This window comes from Ptiloglossa arizonensis, chromosome 1 (assembly GCF_051014685.1).
Source record: "Ptiloglossa arizonensis isolate GNS036 chromosome 1, iyPtiAriz1_principal, whole genome shotgun sequence".
Lineage (NCBI taxonomy): Eukaryota > Metazoa > Arthropoda > Insecta > Hymenoptera > Colletidae > Ptiloglossa > Ptiloglossa arizonensis.
Window position 1 is genome coordinate 24181667 of NC_135048.1, and position 23564 is coordinate 24205230.

Below are 23564 nucleotides of genomic sequence, written 5' to 3' on the forward strand. Positions count from 1 at the left end.
GTCTGCCCGTAATAAAAAATAAAACAAAAAAAGAAAAATGAAAGAGTGAGAGAGAGAGAGAGAGAAAAGAAGAAAAATGGAGTAACTAAAATTCACGAACGTGCACCGAACGGGACACTTCCCGGATCGAAGTTATCGGCTGGACGTTATTGAATTTATGTAATCCCCGTAAACTCGCTTAAATTTATTTGTCTGCGTCTAACAGCCTCGCAGATACTTGCAGAACAATGTTCTCCGTTCGTTCGACTACCATTTGTTAGCATGATCGACAGTACGTCGACACTTGACAGCCGTTGTCAACGTACGTTTAATATTGGAACAGCAATCGCGTGCAACCAGGAGGGAATTTTTTTTTTCTCTCTTTTTTTTAGAACTATAACGTCTACATTTTTTCTGCAAATGTTTACTTTATTTCTACGTCGTTGGACGAAAGTTTCGATAACGAGTGAAAGATGGGCCATTTTTCATCGGTTGCTCGTCGAATGACAATTAAAGTCAGAATTATCGTCGCTGGACGTTTATACGATCAATCGTTAGTTTTATTGGTATTTTTCATTCGGATGAAATGTTACCCGAATTCTTATACACCAGACCTCGATTATTGTATCACCGAGTATTAGACGAGAGCCTCGTTTATTGTGATATGGAGCCAAGTGGAAGGGATGCTCACTGAGTAATGTGTGAAATTAATTGTGTAATTGGTAGTGATATATTTGTTTCTACATAGTGTAATTCAATCACACAATTCTACATTGTGTGATTCAAGAATTTTCTTCGAGCTAGAGTCGACCTTCTAAATACCCACAAAACTGCTCTCGAGTATAGCAGCTCTGAAAATTTAGACACTGGTTACCAGAATTGTGTACCATTCAACGCAATCAATTTGGTACCTCGAACTGCATTGCTAAACAGCTCAAGAGATACATATATAAAAGAGAATCATAATATAAAAATAAATTTTAACCAGTGTGCTGGCATTTATGAAAGAGAATTACGATATAAAAATAAATTTTTTATGTGCTTTCACCATTACTTGCCACGTGTACATTCACAGAAACGAAAAACTGTACATTTCGTCACTTCGAGATTCCGACAGTCCTCTTTACATCCTCCTAGATTCCTCATGTAGCGAATCATCAAAGAGAATATCCCAAACTTCGATCTCACCAAGCTTGGTGCAACGCTTCTCGAAAAATTGAAGACTTTTATAAAGATCTCGACGAAAATCAAACAAAACGATGGAAAGAACTATCGTGACTCGCTCGAGACGACAAAGCGTGTCTAACTGAAAAGTTCATTTCGAGGATTATCCCCTCTCCCTCCATCCCCATCCGCAGTCCAGTTTCGTTTATTGACGTGTCCTTATTGAAACTGAATTTATCGAGGCGGAATACTTTTCGATCCACCTTCTTATCATAATATTAGAGTAACCCCGTTTGATCGATTCCCCGCTACGGCGAACCAACAAAGTTCCCAAGAAATTTCGAAGTCGATCCACCCTTTCCGTGCTATTATTTCCGCCGGTGGAATTGCTAATTTAGTTGCACGCGCGCGCGGGCGAGTGTACGGTGCACTTTGAGGAACACCATCGATGGAGTCGTTCTATTTATTTCCTTTGCAGCCACTCGGAGCCCCGACTGCCGCATTCTGAGCATGCCGTACTGGTATCTCGCGGCGTACACGCTCCCGATCTCGGAATCGAAACCAGAATTGGCTCGGAGTGTTTTTGAATTTATTATTGACCTGTTGATGTAACTCGGGCGCCCCCGACACATACCCCAGGGGCTTCACGGGAGAACCGTACACCGACGCGTGTTCTCTCACTTTCGCGAAACGGGAACTTTATTTTCCATCGATCCTAGTTTCTCGATTGTTTTCGGGACACGGTTCCTTCGCGATTGTGATCAATGGTACGGATATCGGGGCGAAAGGATCGACGAATGTGCGGAGAAGAAGGAGAGTATACATCCGGGATGGTTTTTGTAGGTGTTAAGTACGCAAAGATAGGTAACGGAAGTGTTGAAAATTGGGAAGCTTTTTCTAAGATGTAGGTGTACGAAATAATTGTAGAGGAAATTTAGAAATTTGATTGGTTGTATTATATGTTTGTGTATTGTATATTGTATATTTGAAGATGTTGTGTTTTTTCTTTTAGTAGGCGTGAGAGTATTTTTTATTTGTTGATGAAATCAGGTTTTAAAGATTTGGTACTTCGATGGTTTCTTTTAGAGGTAATAGTTTAGTGGCAAGGATAGACGAATGTGCAAAGAAGAGTAAACATTAAGACCACTCTTTGTAGGTGTGGTATTTTATTTATTAATGAAACTAATTTTTAAAGTTTCCTCCAATGGTATTTTTTAGACAAATTTGATATGGTTTCTGGCGGAAAATAATACGTTGTAAAAATTTAAGAAATGGATAAAGAAGTAAAACAATCTGTTTGAAACATTGTTGTTTATCTAACTACAGTTTACCGGTAGAATTTGTTATTATTTTATTGCAAGGTATTTATTATAAAGGTATTATTTGTTAATTGGGAATTCTAATAAAAAATGTCTAGATTGTTTTCTTAAAATTTTTGAGAAAAGTGATTTGATTTTCTTCACCGTTGGAAAACTTGAAAATTCAAAAGAAATCATAGAGGACATCACATGGACATTCCTTATCGGTAATTGGAATAATAAAAAGGGACCGTTTCTCCAAATGAAAAATTGTCTTCAAATGTTAATACTCGTAGATCGACAACGACTATCTACATCCACGAATGCGCAAAATTTGAAACAAAAACCACCAAGGACGGAGTTTCGTCGTTTTTGAAAATTTTCTCTCGAATTGTAATTTCATTTTCCAACCCCACTACAAAAAAAAAAAGAATCAGCCCTCAAGTTGGTTAAAATCTCACGCTCGTCGAGCCCCCCAAACCCTTGAAAACTCTCCAGCAAAGGGTTGAGCACGCGAGAACGCATTGTCGATCCCCCCCTGTTCGATACTCGATATTTTCCCTCTCATTGCCCCTCCTACTCCCCCTCTCCTACTCCACGTAAACCTATTTCTGGAAGACGAGATTTCCAACTTCTTCAGCGCCCGCGTCTCGTTAAGGAACTTCCCAATCCGGGCCGTTTCTTTTGTCCGCGGAAGGAACAAACACGGAGTTAATGTATCGCGTTCCGGAAGCAGCTTGAAACTGGCTACCGAAGGAATAGAGCGGTGAAAGAGAGGGGGAGAGAAAGGGGGGCGCCCTAAAAAGGTGAAAAAGAATTTCCACGTAGCGCGCGGGAAAAGTTTCCCTCGAAATCTTTCTCTCTCTCTCTCTCTCTCTCTCTCTCTCTCTCTCTCTCTCTCGCCTCTCGCGTTTATCGTTTTACGAGGAAAGTGGGCGGGCAAGAAAGAGAGAGGGGGCGGGGACTCGAGTGCACCGAGAGTGTCCCCCCACCTGCCCCCAACACGGCCGTGGTAGCTAGGAGAAGAAATGAAATTTTTCTTTGACCATGAAGACGCGCCTTTTCTTCCCCGTTCGGGTCGTTACGGTTCGAACGACGTCTTCCTTTCGCTCGTCTCCGGATCTCCCTACCCCCCATAATTGCTCGTGTCCGCGAGCGAGAAAAGAGATCGCGGTAATAGGGGCGGAATTACCCCAGCAACGGGGGTTCCCCTTTGTTCGGCGACGTGCTCCAGCGTCTCATCTAATTACTGGGCGCGCGATTCTTTCGTGAAACTTCTCCCCCCACCCCCTCTTCTCGACCCCCTCCTTTCTTTCTCGAGGACTCGGGGGACGAATCCAACGCGGAAAAACTAGTCTACGAACTCGATAGGAAATTATTTTATTTTTTTTTTTTCTTCTTCCTCCCCCTCGTGGAGAGACGACTGCGACACAGAAGAGAGACCACGCTGCTACGAAAGGGGGGAGGGGGCACGGCCGCCCCACGTGCAGCTCCGCAACGATCTCGTCCGTTTTATCAGTCTTTTCTCCCCTCTCCTTGGAGCTTTATAAAGAGGATGTGCTCGCCAGAGTGTTTGCTCCCCAGCCAGAGTCAATGTTTGCTCGTCTTCGTTGGAACGTCCACCTGGCCGAAATTAGCAAGTCGAATCAAGGAACGTTTCTCTTGGCCCGATACCTGATTCCTGGTGATTCGACGACGGGGGCCGCTCGAGCGAGGATGAAAGGGCGCCAGCATCACCGGTCGCCCCCCTCGCTGCTCACACCCCCTGTCGCGAGCATTTTTAGACGATCCTTTGAGGAGGATTTAACGAGACAATTTTCAGCGGATCTGTCGGATGATTCGTTCGTAGTCGCGAGCGTCTCTGTGGCCGTGTGTGCGGGACAATGAACGTCAGTGTCCCTAGGAACTTGTTGAAAGGAGTTACACGGACCTAATCGATGATCTCTTCGTCCGAGTTTTTGCGAATGCGAAGTGTGCGAGAGTATGGATCGTTATCTGCAAATCAAAAGTTACGTTTACGTTTCTCGTGTGCTTTCATGGTTATTTTATCGACCCCTCGCAATATCAGTGGTTTAGGCGACCACGGGAGAGACTACGCGTGGGTCCAAACGGACCCGTAACTCAATTTCGTACAAATATTTCGAGGAAGATTCATCTCGTCGTACTTTTCTTCGTTTCTACGGAAACCTGTATTAATTGTATACTCTGTCAATTGTATAATTGAGCTGTGTAGAATCTCCGGGTCTGAAAAGACCCAGACGTGGCACAACCAAAGTTAGAGATCATAAAGAAGGTATGCTTGCGTCTAGTAATTCTTTAGCTTCGATTTAAATTGTAATCGATGATCCACGTGCATATTAGAGGTTTCGTTTATTTTTCTTACGTAATTTCATTGTTGTATCGTCAAAGGTAGGATTCGTGTGTGTATTCTTCAGGATCGTCTTTACACAGCTCGTGTGTCTTTATTTCCAGGAACCAACGTTGCTCGAACGCGAACCGCGGGATCGCGGTTTCGAAACGCATCGATCGAGGCGATTGATCCTGATGGTTTATGAGAGTAATAGTCGGTGAACCCCCTCGTAAATCTTCTTTGCGATCTTTAATTACTTTCCTGTCCGGTTAAGGGCGTGGCTATTCGTCACTGTCGAACTCGTATCCGTGAAACAAGCTTAATTGGTTATTGGCCGGGAGACGCGCGGGGTAATCGACGATACCACCGTGCGCGCAAGGTGTCGACAGGAATTGTTGACGATCTGGATCGTTTTATTTATCTTTTTTTTTCTTTTTTTTTTGTTCGAACCGATTCTTAGTTTTAGAGAAACTTGGACGTGCGCGAAGCGTTTCGTTCGGCGTTCTTTGATGAATTGCTTCGATACCTTCGTCCTGAAAACGTCAAGGGAGAGAAAACTCCTTACGTGGAATTTCTCCGACTAGGGAAGGCTCAGTCCGCGTTGTTTTCTTCTCGGAAATAATAGTTATTAAGTTCATTTTCCACGTTTTCATTTTTAAACTTTCATCCTTTACGATCGTTTTTCCCCAAAGTGGTGGATGTGAACTCTGGACAGAGAGAAGGTTCTTGTAATTTAAACGGAACACGATGGAAAATTTTTAATCTAAAATAATGTAAATAGTACTTATTTACCCTTTCTTATTAATACGTCGATCGATAAATTTTTATCTGCTCGAATCTACCATTTATCTCGGGTGCAGATTATTTTTCGGAGAGAGTGGATTTCTTTTTATAAAATTTGGAAGTTTTAATTTTACATCGTATATATTCCAAATCTTTTTAATGGTACACGACGCTTTCTATCGATAAATATTATTTAATGCATATTTTATTTTCTCGAGGTAATCGTGATTTCACGTACAGTTAGAAAACAATTTTTGTCGCGTCGAGGCAACGTGGTAGATATTTAGTATAATGGGGAACATTTCACCGGTTCGTTCACGTCGGGATAAATGAACGAACTACGAAATTATTTGGAGAGCTGTGGCGTTTATGAAAACGAAGTATGTAAACCCAAGTATACCAGACACCGCAGCCTCCAGAGTTACTTCGCTAACTTATATGGCGAAGAGAGTTGCATAAGTTCTGGTTAAAGTGGTTCGGGCAAATCGAATTTTCCACGGTTTGGTTAAGTAGAATTTACAGATGCCAGAGGATTCCTACAATTTCTCTCGTTCCACAAATAGACTCGCGGAAATACGGCGATAGTTCATTCGATCCAGCGTCTTTACCGTGTTCCGCAAAACTTCGAAAAACATTCGTTAAGAAACTACTCCATCCTAGTCGTTTAAATACAGCTCCTGTATTCATCCTATGCATAGATAAATATTGAAGCAACTGATCGAGAATCTTCTCGTTTCCCTCTCGTTTGCTCAGCTGTTTTTACCTTTTTCAGATAATAAACAACCCACCATAAATGTAAAATAAATCTCTATTTACCTGTATTCGTTTACAGTAACTTAATACGTAGCATTTTTACTCCACGAAGTTCAATCGACACACTTATTTCGTACTGTCGATAACGGTTAAATAATTACTGTAAAATAAAATGTAAATTGTTGAAAATTATACAAAAATATTACGCGAAAACACCAAGAAAAAACAGAGTATTACACTCTAAAGACGAGTGTTTGCGGGGCGCTCGAGTACCGTCGCGTCGCGAGCAATATGGCGTCGGTAGATGTCACGAGGTGCGGCAGGGCATTCTGGGCCGGGCGCGAAATTCAAACTTTCGTAGAATTTTTACTCCACAAAGTTCAATCGACACACTTTGTTTCGTACTCTCGATAACGACTAAACAATTACAGTAAAAGAAAATGTAAATTGCCGAAAATTATACAAAAATATTTCTCGAAAACACCAAGAAAAAACAGAGTATTACACTCTAAAGACGAGTGTTCGCGCGGCGCTCGAGTATCGTCGCGTCGCGAGCAATATGGCGTCGGTAGACGTCACGTGGTGCAGCAGTGCATTCTGGGCCGGGCGCGAAATTCAAACGAGTCGTTCACACTTTCGCGCGAATCTTCCCTACCCGTTGAAGGAACATTCTCGCAGCGAGCACGACTTCCTCGATCGAGCGTGTACAATCCGAGGAATGATCGCGAGATTTATGAAAATATTTTCCTACGCGTGCGCACACCGTTGTCCAAACATTTGCCGGTGGATTCCATGGCTTCCGACTCGTTGATCAACGTCCCGCGAACAGGTTCTCGCCTCTCCCACTCCCGATGAGGAAATCCGGCTCGTCGAGGGCCGAGTTCCAGCGGAATCCAATCCAGGATCGTCTTCTCTCTGGTGGTTTATCGCGTATATTATCGGAGCGCGTAAGCCAATAAGTCCGCGTGCAGCTCTCGACCCTTGTCGGCCGAGAAACGAGAGAGTTTGAACGTTAATTACGGGCCAATAATCCCGGTTTTCCGGGCACGATCGTCGAGGGTGCGCTGTATCCTTGACGACGCGCGAATTAAGAATTAGAGCGAAGCCTAGCCGTAGAAAAGTGGCCGAATTTCGGTATACCCATCGACTCAGAGGGGTGTCTTTCCCTGGATTTCTTCTCACGGAAGACTTTTTCCTCTCGCTGTGAACAATTTTTCGAAAGGTCGAGCTTTAGCTACTCGATTTACCGAGAGGGTGTTCTAGATTGTAATTCTTCAAGCGTTCTTTGAGACTTTTTTAAACGAAACTGATCATATATTTTTGTATCGGATTTGGAGGCGTAGCTTTGGTATATATTTCGGGAGTGTGGACAATTTTTTGTCGCGCGAAAATAATCAACATTGCGGAAGTTACAGCCTTCGTGGTTGTCGAGTCCGTTCTGCTTGTATAAAATAGAACTGTAAAAGAACTATTTTATTTGGTACGAAGGTGGTTACAGTTTGTGTTAGAATTGTGAGAAAATATTGAACATTAGAAATTTTACAGTGTTTCTAAGTTAGACTAGGAGTAGTTTGTTTCTTTTTTCGTCCTTGATATGTTACAAAAAATGGTAAATATTCTAGTTGAGGCGATAAAAACGAACTATTTTTGTATACACAATTTTCTTCCATTTAATTCTCCTACAAAGTAACGCGATGTGACAATGTTTTCCCGCCTGGCGATGTAATTCTTTATGATGGAATTTTCTGCGTTACATTCTCTTCACGTTCAAATTTTCAATGCTAATTTTTTCAAGGCTAGATATTTCAATGCTAGACATTTCAATGCTAGTTTTTCTTCTGCACTTCATATTCTCCTCACGCTCAAATTTTCAAGGCTAGATATTTCAAGGCTAGATATTTCAAGGCTAGACATTTCAAGGCTAGATATTTCAACGCTAATCACGTCAACGCTTATCATGTCAACGCTAGTCATGTCAACACTAGTTTTTCTTCTGCACTTCATATTCTCCTCACGCTCAAATTTTCAATGCTAGACATTTCAAGGCTAGACACTTCAAGGCTAGACATTTCAAGGCTAGACATTTCAAGGCTAGACACTTCAAGGCTGGACACTTCAAGGCTAGAAACTTCAAGACTAGACATATCAACGCTAACCACATCAACACAACTTTTTCTTCCGCACTTCATATTTTCCTCGCGCTAAAATTTTCCACTCTGCATTCTTCTCACAATTCCCCCGTCTGTCACCTCAAACCCGTTCATCGTCGATCCAATTACAATCATCTCAGCCATTAAACGCCCATAAACCAACATTTCTCCATAAACATAAAATCTCCACCGACAATCTTAACCATCATCCCTCGATATCTATCCCAATACCGAACATTTCGCTTCAACGAAAGAATTACGTTCCACGCGCGAAGACGAACCCCGCGAAATGAAATCAAGCATCCGACCAGGGCGGAAAAAAAATGACGGGCAATTTTCACTTCGTTAGAAGGCGAAGGGTGGCCGGGCGCCGGGGCGTTTCGCTGTTTTCGGCCCCCTTCCAACTTCCCATCGACCCCCCACCCCTCTCACTCTCATTCTGCACCGCGACCGGTAATCCCCGGGGATCCTGACGGGGACGCGCTCGCGCTCGCGCTCGCGTTCTCTCTTTTTCTCGGTGCTCGTAGCCCTCGCGCGGCCATCATCCGGCCTTCTCCTCTCTATCTCCTCTCTTTCGAATTATATCCTTTGAATCTACAATTATGGGGCGCCGCAGGCATGCGGGACACGTTTTCGCGAAAGTTTGCGCGCCGAATACTAACGCCACGTGGCAAACAGGATCAATACCTCGTCGCAGTGGAAGAAGAAGCCTCCTCCGCGAACGATATTCCGGGGCTTGTGTCCTTTGGTTGGTCGCTCGCTCGTTTCGCGTTCCTTGCTTCCTTCCTTCCTTCCTTCCTGCCTTTCCACTATCCCTCCCCACTCCCCAATCCCGTACCACCACCCACGCAACCGCTCGTTCCATCCCCAGGCGGTCGTCTCTTCGCCGCTGGGCCCTGGAGACAACACCCCGTGTCGTAAAGGGATGCGTAAGGGATCGGGGGCCGACACGGCTAGGACTCTTTCGTTCGGTTCGCTTCGTGGAATCGAAATGTCCTCTCCGGTGCTTTTTGACGTGTCGTTACCGAATCCTTTGACGATCCACGACCGGTTCCATTAGCTCGTCCTTTGACCTTAAAGGAATTTCGACCGGCCCGAACCTCCACGGATAGATTCCAATGGAATATTGATATACGTCGCGGTAGACGCTGTTTTAGGGGGGTTGTACGGGTATTTTCGTTCGAGAATTTTTCCAGAGTTACCACGGAGCTTCTTCGCGGTACTTTCGATGGAAATCTCGCGGGAGGTTTCTTTCTGTTCTCGGTACGATGTTCGATCCCGTTGGATTTTCTTCGCGAGGGAACACTCTCGACGAAATTGATTTCGAGGTTCGATCCAGGGCGTTTCAGAGATTGAATTTTATAGCTTTTCTGTATTTCTTTCTGGTGGAATACATTCAACAACGATCTTAAGGATGCCGGATGTCGATGTCGTGTTTTAAGGACTGTGTTTTCCTTTTGGTTTTTCCTTTTTAGTCGAGTTCCAAGTCCAGAGTCGTCGTTCACATCCAAGACATATCACTGTATACGTGTTCGTTCGGACTTTGTATTCTTATGTGTACAAAAACTATACTACTAGATACGCGAGATCCCTGAATATTATAATAAACTAGATATTATAATCTGAATTTTACAACAGTTTTTTTTATCTCGGTTACCGAATTTTCTTTGCAATTGAAAGTTACTTTATCTCGGTTACCGAATTTTCTTTGAAATTAAAAGTTACTTTATCTCGGTTACCGAATTTTCTCGGAAATACGTGTTTCTATTACAAAGGGTGTGATACACCTCTTCTTAATCCAGATGTAATCTTTTCAGTTCCCAACTGTACATTTTCTTCCATCACATGTAACTCGAAGAGCAAGGTGTACAGGGCATGTGTTCAGAGACCATTTTAGTGCGTCTTCTAAAGTCGTTTTCTAGAGTCGTCTTCTAGAGTCGTCTTCTAGAGTCGTCTTCTAGAGTCGTCTTCTAGAGTCGTTTTCTAGAGTCGTCTTCTAGAGTCGTTTTCTAGAGTCGTTTTCTAGAGTCGTCTTCTAGAGTCGTTTTCTAGAGTCGTCTTCTAGAGTCGTTTTCTAGAGTCGTTTTCTAGGGTCGTCTTCTAGAGTCGTCTTCTAGAGTCGTCTTCTAGAGTCGTCTTCTAGAGTCGTCTTCTAGAGTCGTCTTCTAGAGTCGTCTTCTAGAGTCGTCTTTTAGGGTCGTCTTCTAGAGTCGTCTTCTAGAGTCGTCTTCTAGAGTCGTTTTCTAGAGTCGTTTTCTAGAGTCGTTTTCTAGAGTCGTTTTCTAGAGTCGTTTTCTAGAGTCGTTTTCTAGAGTCGTTTTCTAGAGTCGTTTTCTAGAGTCGTTTTCTACAGTCGTTTTCTACAGTCGTTTTCTAGAGTCGTCTTCTAGAGTCGTTTTCTAGAGTAAGAACGTGTATTTCTGAATCGTCTTGTATAGTTTAACACACGTGACTAGTGTCTAGAGAGAACACACACGATCAGTGGACACTGTAACATTGTCTGTGCGAGACTTGCAATTGCAATTATTATTGCTACAAATATTCTTTTTGCATTTCCGTGTTTGCTACGTAACAAACTTATTCGTAACAAAGACGAGCATCGACGAAAAAGATACAAGAACCATGGTACGAACAGAAATGCAGACAATGTCTCGAAGACGCATTAGTTCGTCCTTTGATCTGGGTTGAATTTCAGTGGTCCCGAACTCGAGTAGGTAGGGTCCAATGGAATATTGATACACCGTGGTTGACGCAATTTTAGGTTCGGAGACCCACAGCAAGGGTTGGTCGGTATTTTCGCTTTAAACTTCGGGAGCAGTGGATCCTTACACAAGACTTGTTGAAAAATTGATTTCGAGAACCCCTTCGAGGTAGGTACATGCATATTGCAGTTGGATGCATTCAGTATTGAATCTCACAGATTTTCTGTATTTTGTTCTTATTTACGAAGGTGATTTGAAAAAAAGAAACAAATTTTTAATCAGTTCCTTCCACGAATCGACTCACAGGGTGTAAGTAAACACACCTGGCTACAATTGTTGCATTTCTATGTATATTATCGTATTGTAAAATTATTAGATATAGACGAGAACAAGAGATTTAAAAAGTACGAACTGAATGAAATTGCAGATTACGATATTTCGACGCGTTGCACGAAACGATGCGAACCACCGTGCGATCAACAAATGACCAGTGTTCGATAACTTGTTGCAGCCAATAGTTGTGGTCACTGGCTCTCTTTCGTGCGTGGATGTTTCGATTATATCCCGCGACACGTTGAACCAACTATGGGCACCCTTTGTCTCTTGTGTGATGGAGTACAAAATAATACAGTAGGATTCCAATAATCTGGCATGCTCGGGACTTCGGGCTGCCGGATTATTGGAGCGAATCTATAATGCGGTGAAAACAAAAGTGTAATCGAATCGACGATGCGAAGAACGATACAAAAATCACGTTTTAAAACACTCGAAATGAAAACAAACAACTTTTCCACTATTCTCGATCATCGACTTGTCTGTGAATTTTACATAGAGTTTCCAGATTATTTATTACAGAAATGTCCAATTTTCGACTTGCACAATTTAAAGTTACGTTTAATTTTTATATTCAATTTTTTCGATCAACTTCGATCAACTTCGATCAGCACTTCCAACTATTTACGCGAAGATTTAAATTTGAAATATTACTGAATATTATTTTAGATGTTAAATAGTTTGGAAAGCTATAGATTTTATTTCCTAAGATAACTTTGTACATTTTTGAAATTCTAATACTTTTTTCTGTGTGTTGCAGGTAAGAAACTTTAACTTTTAACCATCTCCGTCAGGAAGATCCTGTGATTCTTTCAACGAGTAAGTAAACAGAACAACAATCGTTTAAACACACTCGCGCAGCTTTTCCTTCCACGGTGAATCTCCTCTAAACAAATATAAAAATACTACCGCTCGTGCACGCCATTTCCGCATTCTCTATAACATTTACAAACCGAATAGAAATATCTTTCCACGAGAATAAAAAATCCCTCGATTAAAGTGTTTATCCAAAAATATATAAAACACTCTCGAAGATAAAAAATCCATCGATTTTAAAGCGTTCCATATCGACCCCTCTTTACAATATTCGTTAAATTCTCCAGAACGTGTATTTGAAAATTGAAAACTGAAACTACACCTAAAAGAAGCTTTTAAAAAAAAAAGAAACCGTACAAACTCTGTAAAAAAAAAATGTGCCCCGAGGAACTCGCGTTAGAATTGCTTAATTTTCGCGCCTGTATCGAACGTAATTATTCCACCGCGCCTGGTTGTTGTTTCACGGTTTGCGAGCCCGAGTCGTAAAATTCTTCGCTAATTACCCGGTTCGCGGTAGATTTAAGTACACCGGTGTGCGAGGATTAAGAAGCAAAATGGAATGGAGGAAGAAAAGAAAAAAAGAAGAAAAATAAACCTTCGATCAAAAAAGAAGAAAGAAAAAACCACACACAGAAACGCAACGGGGGGAAAATCGCGTTCGCGCGAACAGGCGCGTTATAACGATTAATTACTCGGTCGTCCAGTGTGTTCTATCTTGCGCAAACTAGTTCCTATGAAACCAGTTAGGCAACAATCCAGGGTAACTTTCGTTTCAACCCTCCCCCGTTGCACGCTGCATACACCCGCGAGCGGCTCGTGCATACAACCGGGGACTCCATCGAAACTGCATTTCCAATTGGTGCTTGACACGGGACTATAGCATAACACGTCTGTTTCCAAGGTGCACGTCGATCCGTTGTTACGCGAACGTTATTCTCGTTGGTCCATTGTGAGGTGTCATCGCGTAGGCGCATCGATTCACGATGACGAAAGCTTTAGGTACGTACCAGGTTGGCCCGCGAGTAGGTATGATCTCTCTCTCTCTCTATCTCTCTCTTTCTCTATCTATCTATCTATCTATCTATCTATCTATCTATCTACCTCTCATTCTCTCTCGGTGACACTGAATTCCATCGCGAGGTAATGACCTCCGACAGAGCTTAGACCATTGATGCGCGAGAATCCGTGCGAAGCGGCGTCGACACGGAACCCTGAAGCCGCACCGATGTACTCTGGCTTGTTCGTCTCTCCTCTTTTTTTTAATTTTTTTTTTTATCGATGTTCGTGCAACTGCCCCCGTCGCGAGAATAGCCGCCGAGGAGGTTTTTCTCGTGCGTTGTCGGATTCGACGCGGTGGACGGTTCTTCGTCGAATGCGAGTAGACGAGAAGCGGTGGTGTGGAGCGGCGGGGTTTTCTTTTTTTAAGTCTGTACCGTCTGGAATCAAAGACACGAGATGTTGGTAGAGAGTTGGTGTTGGGTAGAGAGATTGGTCGCGTAGGATGACACGTTTCGGATCGAGTGTATCGCTCGTGCGGTGATATTTAGTCTTCTTGGGAGTTTGGTGGAGAATGTTTGAAGATTTTGAAGGTGTTTGAGTATTATGGGTGAACTTTTAATATGTATTTGAGTAGTCAGTGTTCGAGTAGTTGAGTATTTGAGTATTATTATTCGAATAGTCGAGTATTTGAGTATCACTATTCGAATAGTCGAGTATTTGGATGTCAGTGTTCGAGTAGCCGAGTATTTGAATGTCAGTCTTCGAGTAGTCGAGTATTTGAATTTCAGTGTTCGAGTAGTCGAGTATTTGAATGTCAGTGTTCGAATAGTCGAGTATTTGAATTTCAGTGTTCGAGTAGTCGAGTATTTGAATGTCAGTGTTCGAATAGTCGAGTATTTGAATTTCAGTGTTCGAGTAGTCGAGTATTTGAATGTCAGTGTTCGAATAGTCGAGTATATGAATTTCAGTATTTGAGTAGTCGAGTATTTGAGTATCATGATTCGAATAGTTGAGTATTTGAGTATCATTATTCGAATAGTCGAGTATTTGAGCATCAGTATTCGAATAGTCGAAGTATTTGAGTATCATTATTCGAATAGTCGCGTATTTCAATGTCAGTGTTCGAATAGTCGAGTATTTGAGTGCCAGTGTTCGAATAGTCGAGTATTTGAATGTCAGTGTTCGAATAGTCGAAGTATTTGAGTATCATTATTCGAATAGTCGAGTATTTGAGTATCATTATTCGAATAGTCGAGTATTTGAGTGTCAATATTCGGATAGTCGAGTATTTGAGTGTCAATATTCGGATAGTCGAGTATTTGAGTATCATTATTCGAATAGTCGAGTATTTGAGTATCATTATTCGAGTAGTCGAATATTACTATTCGAAAAATTAGTGAAATACTTTTTCAAGTGTTCCTGCTAGTTCTTGTTCGCTCAAAGGAGTCTTTTTCACAATTGAAATATAGTAACAATTTCGCATTCTTATAACTACCTGGGGTCAAAATTATAATGTATAATTCTACGGAATGTATAAAAGAACAACATAAAATTCTACGAAATGTATAAAAGAACAATATACAATTCTATGAAATGTATAAAAGAACAATATACAATTCTACAAAATGTATAAAAGAACCATATACAATTCTACGAAATGTATAAAAGAACAATATAAAATTCTACGAAATGTATAAAAGAACAATATACAATTCTACGAAATGTATAAAAGAACAATATACAATTCTACGAAATGTATAAAAGAGCAATATACAATTCTACAATTCTTTAATGTATAAAGGTACAATAAACAATTCGAAGAAACTTTGCCCTTGAACGTTTCTAGAGCAGCGCGGCGAGTGTTTCAAATGGCATTGCATCAGTCTCCATACCATTGGAGTTACCGGAGTTCAAGTTCAGCCGTGTTATTTCGCGCGTTTCACGAAAAAAGTGCGGTATCCGAGGCTTACTCAGGCGTAACTCGAGTGGTCAGGAAAATGTTAATCGTGCGTAACTCAAGCGTTTAGCGAAGTGTTGAACATGTGTCGGTACTCGAACGAAACGAAAAGAGTATCTTACGAATGTAGATACGTAGCCTGTATTCTTCGAATCGTAATAAATAAAATTCATAATTAGTTAGATGGAATGCTCCAATTAAATCGTAACTATGCGTCGACTCAGGATGAGTACTTCAGAACAAGAGAAAAGTATTCACATTCAAATCATATTTCACATTCCTGAATAACGTCTATACTATTTTTATCGGGTTGTTCGGAGAGTCATTTCGTTTTCCAAAATGGGGAATATATAATTTAATAAAATGTAAAATGTTTATTCACTCTAAAAAAATTGTGTTTCATTTTCACAAAAAAAAAAAAAAAAGGAACGGAATGACTTTGTCAACTTTGACAACCTAATGTAAAATAATACTCAATCTTCTACTGTTCCTTAAGATCTACCCAGCTCTTAATGTGACTAAAAAAATTCTAATTTTATTTCTCTTTATTTCTTTCTCTCCAAAGAGAAGATCATTCTCAGGAATCCACTTCAGAAATTTTTAATAAACACTCCTCTACTTTCTTTTCTCCAGAATAAAAAAAAAGATCAATTCCAAGAATCCAGTATACATCTTCCACTACATCAGAAACAATTCAAACAATCTTCGAAAATCAGTGTCTAAGTTTACCTCTAATTCGATTCCTTTCGAAAGATATTCACTCTGTCGAGAAGCGCAATTCCCCGAGCCGTTGAATTATATTCGAATCGGTCGAAACAATTCCCAGCGAAAGTCTCGGAGGCACTTCGCGCATGCAAAATACGAGAAATGTATTCACCGAGGAGAGAGTTCCACAGGGTAAATAAAATAAAATCCAAAATCGCTCAACGTCGAAGGGAAGTCGACACGCTGTTCTCTTTACTCTCTCTCTATCTCTATCTCTCTCTTTGGTAGCTGTTTACATAAAACCCACGGCACCGTGAGCGAGGACGGTTCACCACGGATGCACCGGCTCTCGCAACCGCGTGTCGCTAAATCGACTTCCGATCGCGGCGATACACACAACTTCCGCGACATCTGCCCGCCTCTCGTGTCCCAGAAGGAAACGTGAGGCGATGAAAAAAAAAAAAAAAAAAAAAAGAAGAAAAAAGGCAAAGAAAATCGCTCGCGTCGCCACCGGTGGAAAAATACACGATGCGGCTCTTGGAGCCGGGGTAGTATCGGCCCGTTTCTCGCGGTTTCGAAGCGATATCGACGCACTCGGAACCCCCTCCGAGTTTCCACGACGAAAAGGGCGAGGAGAAAGCAAAAAAGAAGCGAAGAAAAGAATTTTCATCGAATACCGTCGGTCGACATTCGATATCGGTGTATCGTTCCAAGGATCGACCTACTTCCTCGTTCAGGACACGGTGAAGAAAGCCTCGAAACGAAGGGGTGGAAAAAGGTTGGGGGATGGCCCGCGGGTAGGGAGCTGACGTGACAGGAAAACGTCGAGAAAGAGAGAACGAGCGTGGAATAGACAGAAAGGGATGAAGGAGGGTAACAACCGAGGGGGAAGAAAAAGGAACGGTGGTTTCTCTCAGGGTTGTCGTGCACGTGGTAGAAGAGCAAGAGAAAGAGAGAGGGAGTTGGAGGGGGGTTGCGGCGTCGTTTCGAATTTCTCGATAAACTCCCCTCCCTCTCCTCCTTCCCACGTGAAACAATGGCGGAGTGGCGTGGAAAGACGTCTCGAATTTCGCTGAATCAAAGGTGATGCGTCGAAGAGGGCGCGTTGGAAGAGTAGAGGACGAGGGGGGTTGGGGCAGCGTCCCCTGACTATGGGCATGGCCAAGGGTGAAATCGATTTTGTCTAGGGGTCTTGCGTACCGCCTCGTATTATCCCTCGCGGTTTTCTATAGTGTCATTGTTGTCGGGGAACCGGAAAGGAAGACCGAGAGGACCGGTGCGTGCGCGAGATGAACGAAGAGGGTGGTCCGTGAAGCGTTCGGACGACAGACGAGGCGAGGACACGACACCGGGAAGAAGATAGGGAGGATTTCTGGCGACAGTCTGAGTGCCGCAGACACAAAGCCGCTGTATTACGTTTCCACTTGTAGGTTTTTCTTTTTTTTTTTTTTTTGCTTTCGCTCTAGTGTCTCTACTCGGAGGGGTGAGGGGATCTAGCGCCACCACCGGGCGCGTTACGCGCGTTTTCGTCCACTAGCGGCGAAAAGGCTTTTCTTTCAACCCTTTCTTCGAGCCTCCCCGATTCTAGTGGGAGGACAACTGTTGCCAGAATCTTCAGGGTGTTCGACGCCGTTGATTTTTGCTCCGTCAACCACCCTGTCTACGAGGGGCGGTACGCTCGCGGAAGATCGCGTGATCAATTGGCCGGCGTGGTCGCTTTGCGTCCCGTACACCGGGGATAACGCCCGGAGATCGTCCCGGGAACAATGGGGTGTATTTTCAAACAAGTGGAACACGTGGCCGGGGGGGAACACTTTCGAGCTCGTGCGAGATTCCGCAAGTTCGAATCCACGGTGAGTACGTATCTCGAGACTCGAGATGCACTTGGACTCGCACGGGTTCGGGGCTTCTATCGCGATCGAAGTTCTTTCGGCGAACGTTGGTGTAGCAGCATTCATCGCCGGCTTAAGCCTTTCTCGCGGTACGGGAACGATATCGGGGTAGTAGTTGCCAGCGAGAGTATCGTCGGATTGTTTTCGCAGACGATACGTGTGTGACGCAACGGGGAGACATTTTGATTAGGAGAATCGCGTAAAGCCTTTGTATCGCTTACGAGAAACTTGTAAGTGGGAATCGTCTAATGCTGTTCTTCCACTTATGTGGAAATCACGATGTAGGAGAAAATCGTGTATAGTTGTTCGCTTGATTGAATTATGTCATTGTAACGTCGTGAGGATAAATTTTATAGGCGAGTGTAATATAAAGCCGTTGTACCACTTGGGAGTAAGTTGTGAGAGAGAATCGTCTAATGGTGTTGTTTCAGTTATGAAAATATTGTAGGAGGAAATTGTGTAAAGTTGTTCGCTTGATTGAATTATGTCATTGTAACGTCGTGAGGATAAATTTTATAGGCGAGTGTAATATAAAGCCGTTGTACCACTTGGGAGTAAGTTGTGAGAGAGAATCGTCTAATGGTGTTGTTTCAGTTATGAAAATATTGTAGGAGGAAATTGTGTAAAGTTGTTCGCTTGATTGAATTATGTCATTGTAACGTCGTGAGGATAAATTTTATAGGCGAGTGTAATATAAAGCCGTTGTACCACTTGGGAGAAAGTTGTGAGAGAGAATCGTGTACTGCTGTTATCCCACTTATGAAAAAGTTGTTTGAATTATGCTACTCTAAGGTGTTCAAGATAAATTTTGTAGGCGAGAATAACGTAAAGTCATTGTAAGCGAGAATCGTCTAATGCTGTTGTTCCACTTATGAAAACGTTGTAGGAGAAAATCGTGTAACGTTGTTCACTTAATTGAATTATGTTATTGTAATGTGACGAGGATAAATTTTGTGGGCGAGTATAATATAAAGCCGTTGTACCACTTGGGAGAAAGTTGTGATCGAGAATTGTGTTCTGCTGTTATCCCACCTATGAAAATGTTGCTTGAATTATGTTACTATTCAAAACAAATTTTGTAGGCTAGAATAACGTAAAGCCGTTGTACCACTTGGGAGAAAGTTGTGATTGAGAATCGTGTACTGCTGTTATCCCACTTGTGGAAAAGTTGCTTGAATTGCATCATTTTACGCGATTGAGAAAAATTTTATAGGCGAGTATAATATAAAGGCGTTGTACCACTTGGGAGAAAGTTCTGATCGAGAATCGTGTACTGCTGTTATCCCACTTGTGGAAAAGTTGCTTGAATTACATCATTTTACGCGATTGAGAAAAATTTTATAGGCGAGTATAATATAAAGGCGTTGTACCACTTAAGAAAAAGTTACGATCAAGAATCGTGTACTGCTGTTATCCCACTTATGAAAAAGTTGCTTGAATTATATTACTGTTCAAAACAAATTTTGTAGGTTAAAATAACGTAAAGCCGTTGTATCACTTGGGAAAAAGTTGTGATCGAAAATCGTGTACTGCTGTTATACCACTTGTGAAAAAGTTGTCAAAGACAATCGTGTAAAGTTGTAAGTTTGCTTGAATTACACAATTCTACACGATCGAGAAAAATTTTCAAGGCAAGAATAACGTAAAGCCCTTGTACCACCTACAGGACGAGATCAAGGAAAGACTCGCGAATGAGAATCAAGGAACAGTCGTGTAACAAGGAATCGTACTTTTATCGCGCTGAAATTTTCAATTGTTATACGCACGAAAAGTTACATTTCAAATAGCTTGAACAGTTCAATCGTGAGATTCATCGTCCGAGAAACGAGAAATCCAGGTTCCAGAACTTCCACCGTGCTAATAAGTCCGACTGTCGTTCCTTTTTATCGCTGCAATATATTACGCGGCACTCGGAGACGAAAAGGCGAATTCTTTGTGCAAATATGACCACGAGCGTAGGAACAAAAATTTTCATAATTCCGTTCTCGACGAATTAGCGCTTGAAACAGAGGCCTGAGTCTGCGCAACAGACTTTTTCGATGCTTCTTAATTGCTCGTACGTCGCTTCCGGCAATGAAACAGAAGGATGGAAGGAACCTTGGGAAATTGAGAATTAAAAGTTTTATTAAATGATGCGAGCTGGACAGACTGTGGAGGTACCGGCGAACGGATATAATGAACGAAGTTAGCGAAGTTCCAAGGAAGATGAATTATAACTGTCGTTGCGAAGGGGAATGCAAAGCTGGTGGGCAGACTCGTTGTCTTGCGGGGCACGGGAAACGTGTCCTTGAATGTGTAAATTGGAAATGAACGGTTGTCGCGATTTTGTTCTCTTACTCGGGGATTTCTGTGGTTTCTCTTTGAAGGTCCCGATTTAAACTTTGCTAAATAAAACACAGGACGGGAAATATTACTGCGAAAACTCGAAGATCCTGCATATTCTAGACCTAACCTAGCTTCCTTTGCACGCACTTGCTCGAGGGTTATTAACGCCCGTAACTTTCGTGCTTTGTTCACTTGTACTTGTTTCTTATCTTTGTATATTTTTTGTATTAAAAGAATCTCTCGTTTCTTTATACTATTGTAGGTTAGGTACATTCTACACCTAACCTAGCTTCTTTTACACACACTTGTTCGAGGGTTATTAACGCCCGTAACTTTCGTGCTTTGTTCACTTGTACTTGTTTCTTATTTTTGTATATTTTTTTTATTAAAAGAATCTCTTAATAAGAATCTCTTTATATGATTGTAGGTTAGGTACATTCTATACCTAACCTAGCTTCCTTAACACACACTTGTTCGAGGATTATTAACACCCGCAACTTTCGTGCTTTGTTCACTTGAACTTGTTTCTTATCTTTGAACATTTCTTTTATTAAAAGAATCTCTCGTTTTTTTTTATTATTGTAGGTTAAGTACATTCTACACTTAATCTAACTCTCTTTACACACATTTGTGAATCATCAATATTCATAACTTTCGTATTATTTATTTTTTGTACCCTTCTTTTTAATTATTCCAATTTTCATTTTCTTTGTCGCTCGCATTTCTATACGATTATAGGTTAGATCTATGTTAGGGTTATGTTTATTTTTTGTACTCTTCTTTTTAATTATTGCAATGTTCCTTTTCTTCGTCACTCGTCTTTGTATACGATTATAGGTTAGGTCTATGTTAGGGTTATGTTTATTTTTTGTACTCTTCTTTTTAATTATTGCAATGTTCCTTTTCTTCGTCACTTATCTTTCTATACGATTATAGGTTAGGTCTATGTTAGGGTTATGTTAATTTTTTTATACCATTATAGGTTAGGTTTAATATCAGCAAATGTATGCTTTTTTTTATGGTATAATTATTCGTTAATTACCAGGAATTAAGGTCAGCTGTTCTTATAGTTCAGAATAACCACACTTTACAGTAAATTGTCTAACAATTTGGACATCACGAAACTCTATGAAAAATTTATATTTGTTCGCAAGCTTGTACCGCTAATCTCTTAAAAAGAATAGAAGTCTTTATGAAACGCGTCTACTCATAAAAACGTAGCCCTCGCGCGGTAGAAATATCAAGGGAAAAAAAAGCAAGACCACCAACGAAGCGGAGTGAGTAACGTCCTTGTTTGCTACGGAACTCCCCGGTTTGAATTCCGGGGAGTTCCCGAGTGCGTTTCTTCAGATATCGTACGTTTAGGCGAGACGCGAAACACCAGACCATAAACGTCGAGAGAAACCAGGATATGAAATATTTAAAATGAATACCGAGAATCGTGACTTAAAAAAAGAAAAATATAATACTTCTCCGCTCCCACCAGTTTCTAAAAACCACCTAACAATTTTGATAAAATTCGTAACGGAGATATAAAACATTCATACAAGACATAATTACCGCCACTGTAGCAAAAATACACAATAAACATCTAATCTCTTACAAAGGCGCCATGTACGACTTGCCGAAAATTTATTCAGACACAATTTTCCATTACACCAACCATATTTCGTACTCGGTATTACTATCTTAATTTTCCAAAGTGTTCAATTAAACAGAAAATTTCATCCACATCCTCGACAGTAACCACCCCCTCCCTATAAATACAATTCTCTAAAAAAAAAAAAACACACGTCTAACATTCTTCAATACTCAGTCTCTACCAAGAGAGTAGAGAGAGTAGTACTTTCCATAAAAGAGGTCAAAAATTTACCAAATATTCGATCGAACAAATTTCGTCGAAATCCTCAAGGTTCCCTCTTTCAACTCATCCACGTGCTAAAAAGAATCTACCATCGAACGTATACTTCCATCAGTATCTCCACAAATACACCCTCTCCCCAATCGAAGATTCTTCTAATCGAGTTTGGTAAAAGTCCTCGATCGGATGGTTTCTCGTTATCCCCAATCCACGCTCGCATTGTCAAACGGAACGAAGACGCGCCTGAGACGTCCTCGGTGGTACTAAACGGCTGTAGAACACCTAACCCTCCCCCTTGGGGTACCCTCGACTTATTTACCACGGGAACTGGCGTCAGTTACCGTGGTCGTTTCTGCGCGAGTTTAGGTACTGTCTAAAAGCCAGTTTGCGCGCTAGAGCAATAGTTCCCCGACGCTGGTTTACCAGAGACTGCTGGCTGCCGTGTGTCCCTACCTTCGTCTACAGCCGCTATCTTGCTTCGAGTTGCCAGCAAAGACCCCCTTGGCTCGTAGTTGGTAATTACGCGCCCGGTTCCCGGAACGGTTCCACCATCGGCTCGGGCCTGGCATCTGCATGTACATAAACCGGGGGCTTAATTGTGTCTTGTCTCGGGCGAGCGATACGCAACGTTGGCTCGATCAATCGACTACTACCTACGTGTCCGTTTGAGCGGAGAGAGGGCGACGAGCGTGTCTTTCGGCCGGACATCGAGTCACGCGCGGAAACCGATGGTCGAAATCGACAACCGACCTGGACGCGGAGGGATATGTACGTAGAGAGGCAGAGAGAGAGGGGTTGGATTTGCGGGAGCCTTGAAAATTTAATTTAAAAACTTGGTTACGCCAGAAGCTGTGCGCGCCAAAGGATTAAAGGAACGGCTGGTCGCAAATTGGATTAGCGTCGCGTCCCATACCGGCCACGGGGTTGGATACAGTTCGTTTTAAATGAAAGTGCCCTTGGCCGTCGTTTACACCAATCTCTCGGCTATCTTTCCAGCTGGTCCCGTCTCTCGCGCGTCTCTCCTCCACCAAGGTGGAGCTAATTTTTTAATTAAACCCTCCACCGCGAGTCACTACTTCCACGGGGAGTCTTTGATCTTTCGGGATCGGTGTCTTTGGGGACACCCTACCGGGTGGAACCAGCCTCGGATTGATTCTACCGGTGGTTCGAACTACGTTACGTTCGCGTAATGTTTTCTTTCGATTCGATCTCGATGCTTCGCTCGCGTTGGTTAATCGCGTTCGAGAGATTCGAAAAGGCAACTTTGTTCATCTTTTAAGCGTTCCGGAGAGGATTAAGTATCGCTGCGATGTATCGATGGGGGATGGATCTTTATTGGAAACTTACGACTGTTATTTCGTGTCACGATTTGGGCAAGAGTGGACACCTAGATGTCAAGAAATGGGTGAATTTTGGGAATTTTTTCTTACCAGTAGTTACTAAATGAAAAATGTGGTCTTTTTCAGAGAGTATTATTATAACTTTCAGTTTTGTTTT

The 23564-nt window shown here is 42.1% G+C and overlaps 2 protein-coding genes and 1 long non-coding RNA gene across 4 annotated transcripts in view; 1 reads left to right on the forward strand and 2 right to left on the reverse strand.

The window, feature by feature from the left end:
• Positions 1-23564, forward strand: part of Fas2 (neural cell adhesion molecule fasciclin 2) — a 233999-nt gene that overhangs the window by 62412 nt on the left and 148023 nt on the right. The gene's annotated exons all lie outside the window — the stretch shown is intronic.
• LOC143147695 (uncharacterized) overlaps positions 1-23564 on the reverse strand; it is a 43148-nt gene that overhangs the window by 494 nt on the left and 19090 nt on the right. Inside the window, exon 2 of one of the 2 annotated variants that reach the window (XR_012992325.1) lies at positions 13430-13764. This is a non-coding gene — a long non-coding RNA (uncharacterized LOC143147695). Of the gene's footprint in view, positions 1-13429; positions 13919-23564 lie in introns of those variants that run through there. The other variant, XR_012992324.1, reaches the window with a different exon arrangement.
• On the reverse strand, positions 7005-10319 carry LOC143153991 (uncharacterized). The gene is made up of 5 exons (XM_076325710.1): positions 10263-10319; positions 9613-9859; positions 9319-9508; positions 9165-9275; positions 7005-7528 (listed from the first exon to the last, which is right to left on the reverse strand). Exons 1-5 carry the CDS (start codon positions 10317-10319, stop codon positions 7075-7077), a joined length of 1059 nt encoding a protein of 352 aa, XP_076181825.1. The 3' UTR covers positions 7005-7074.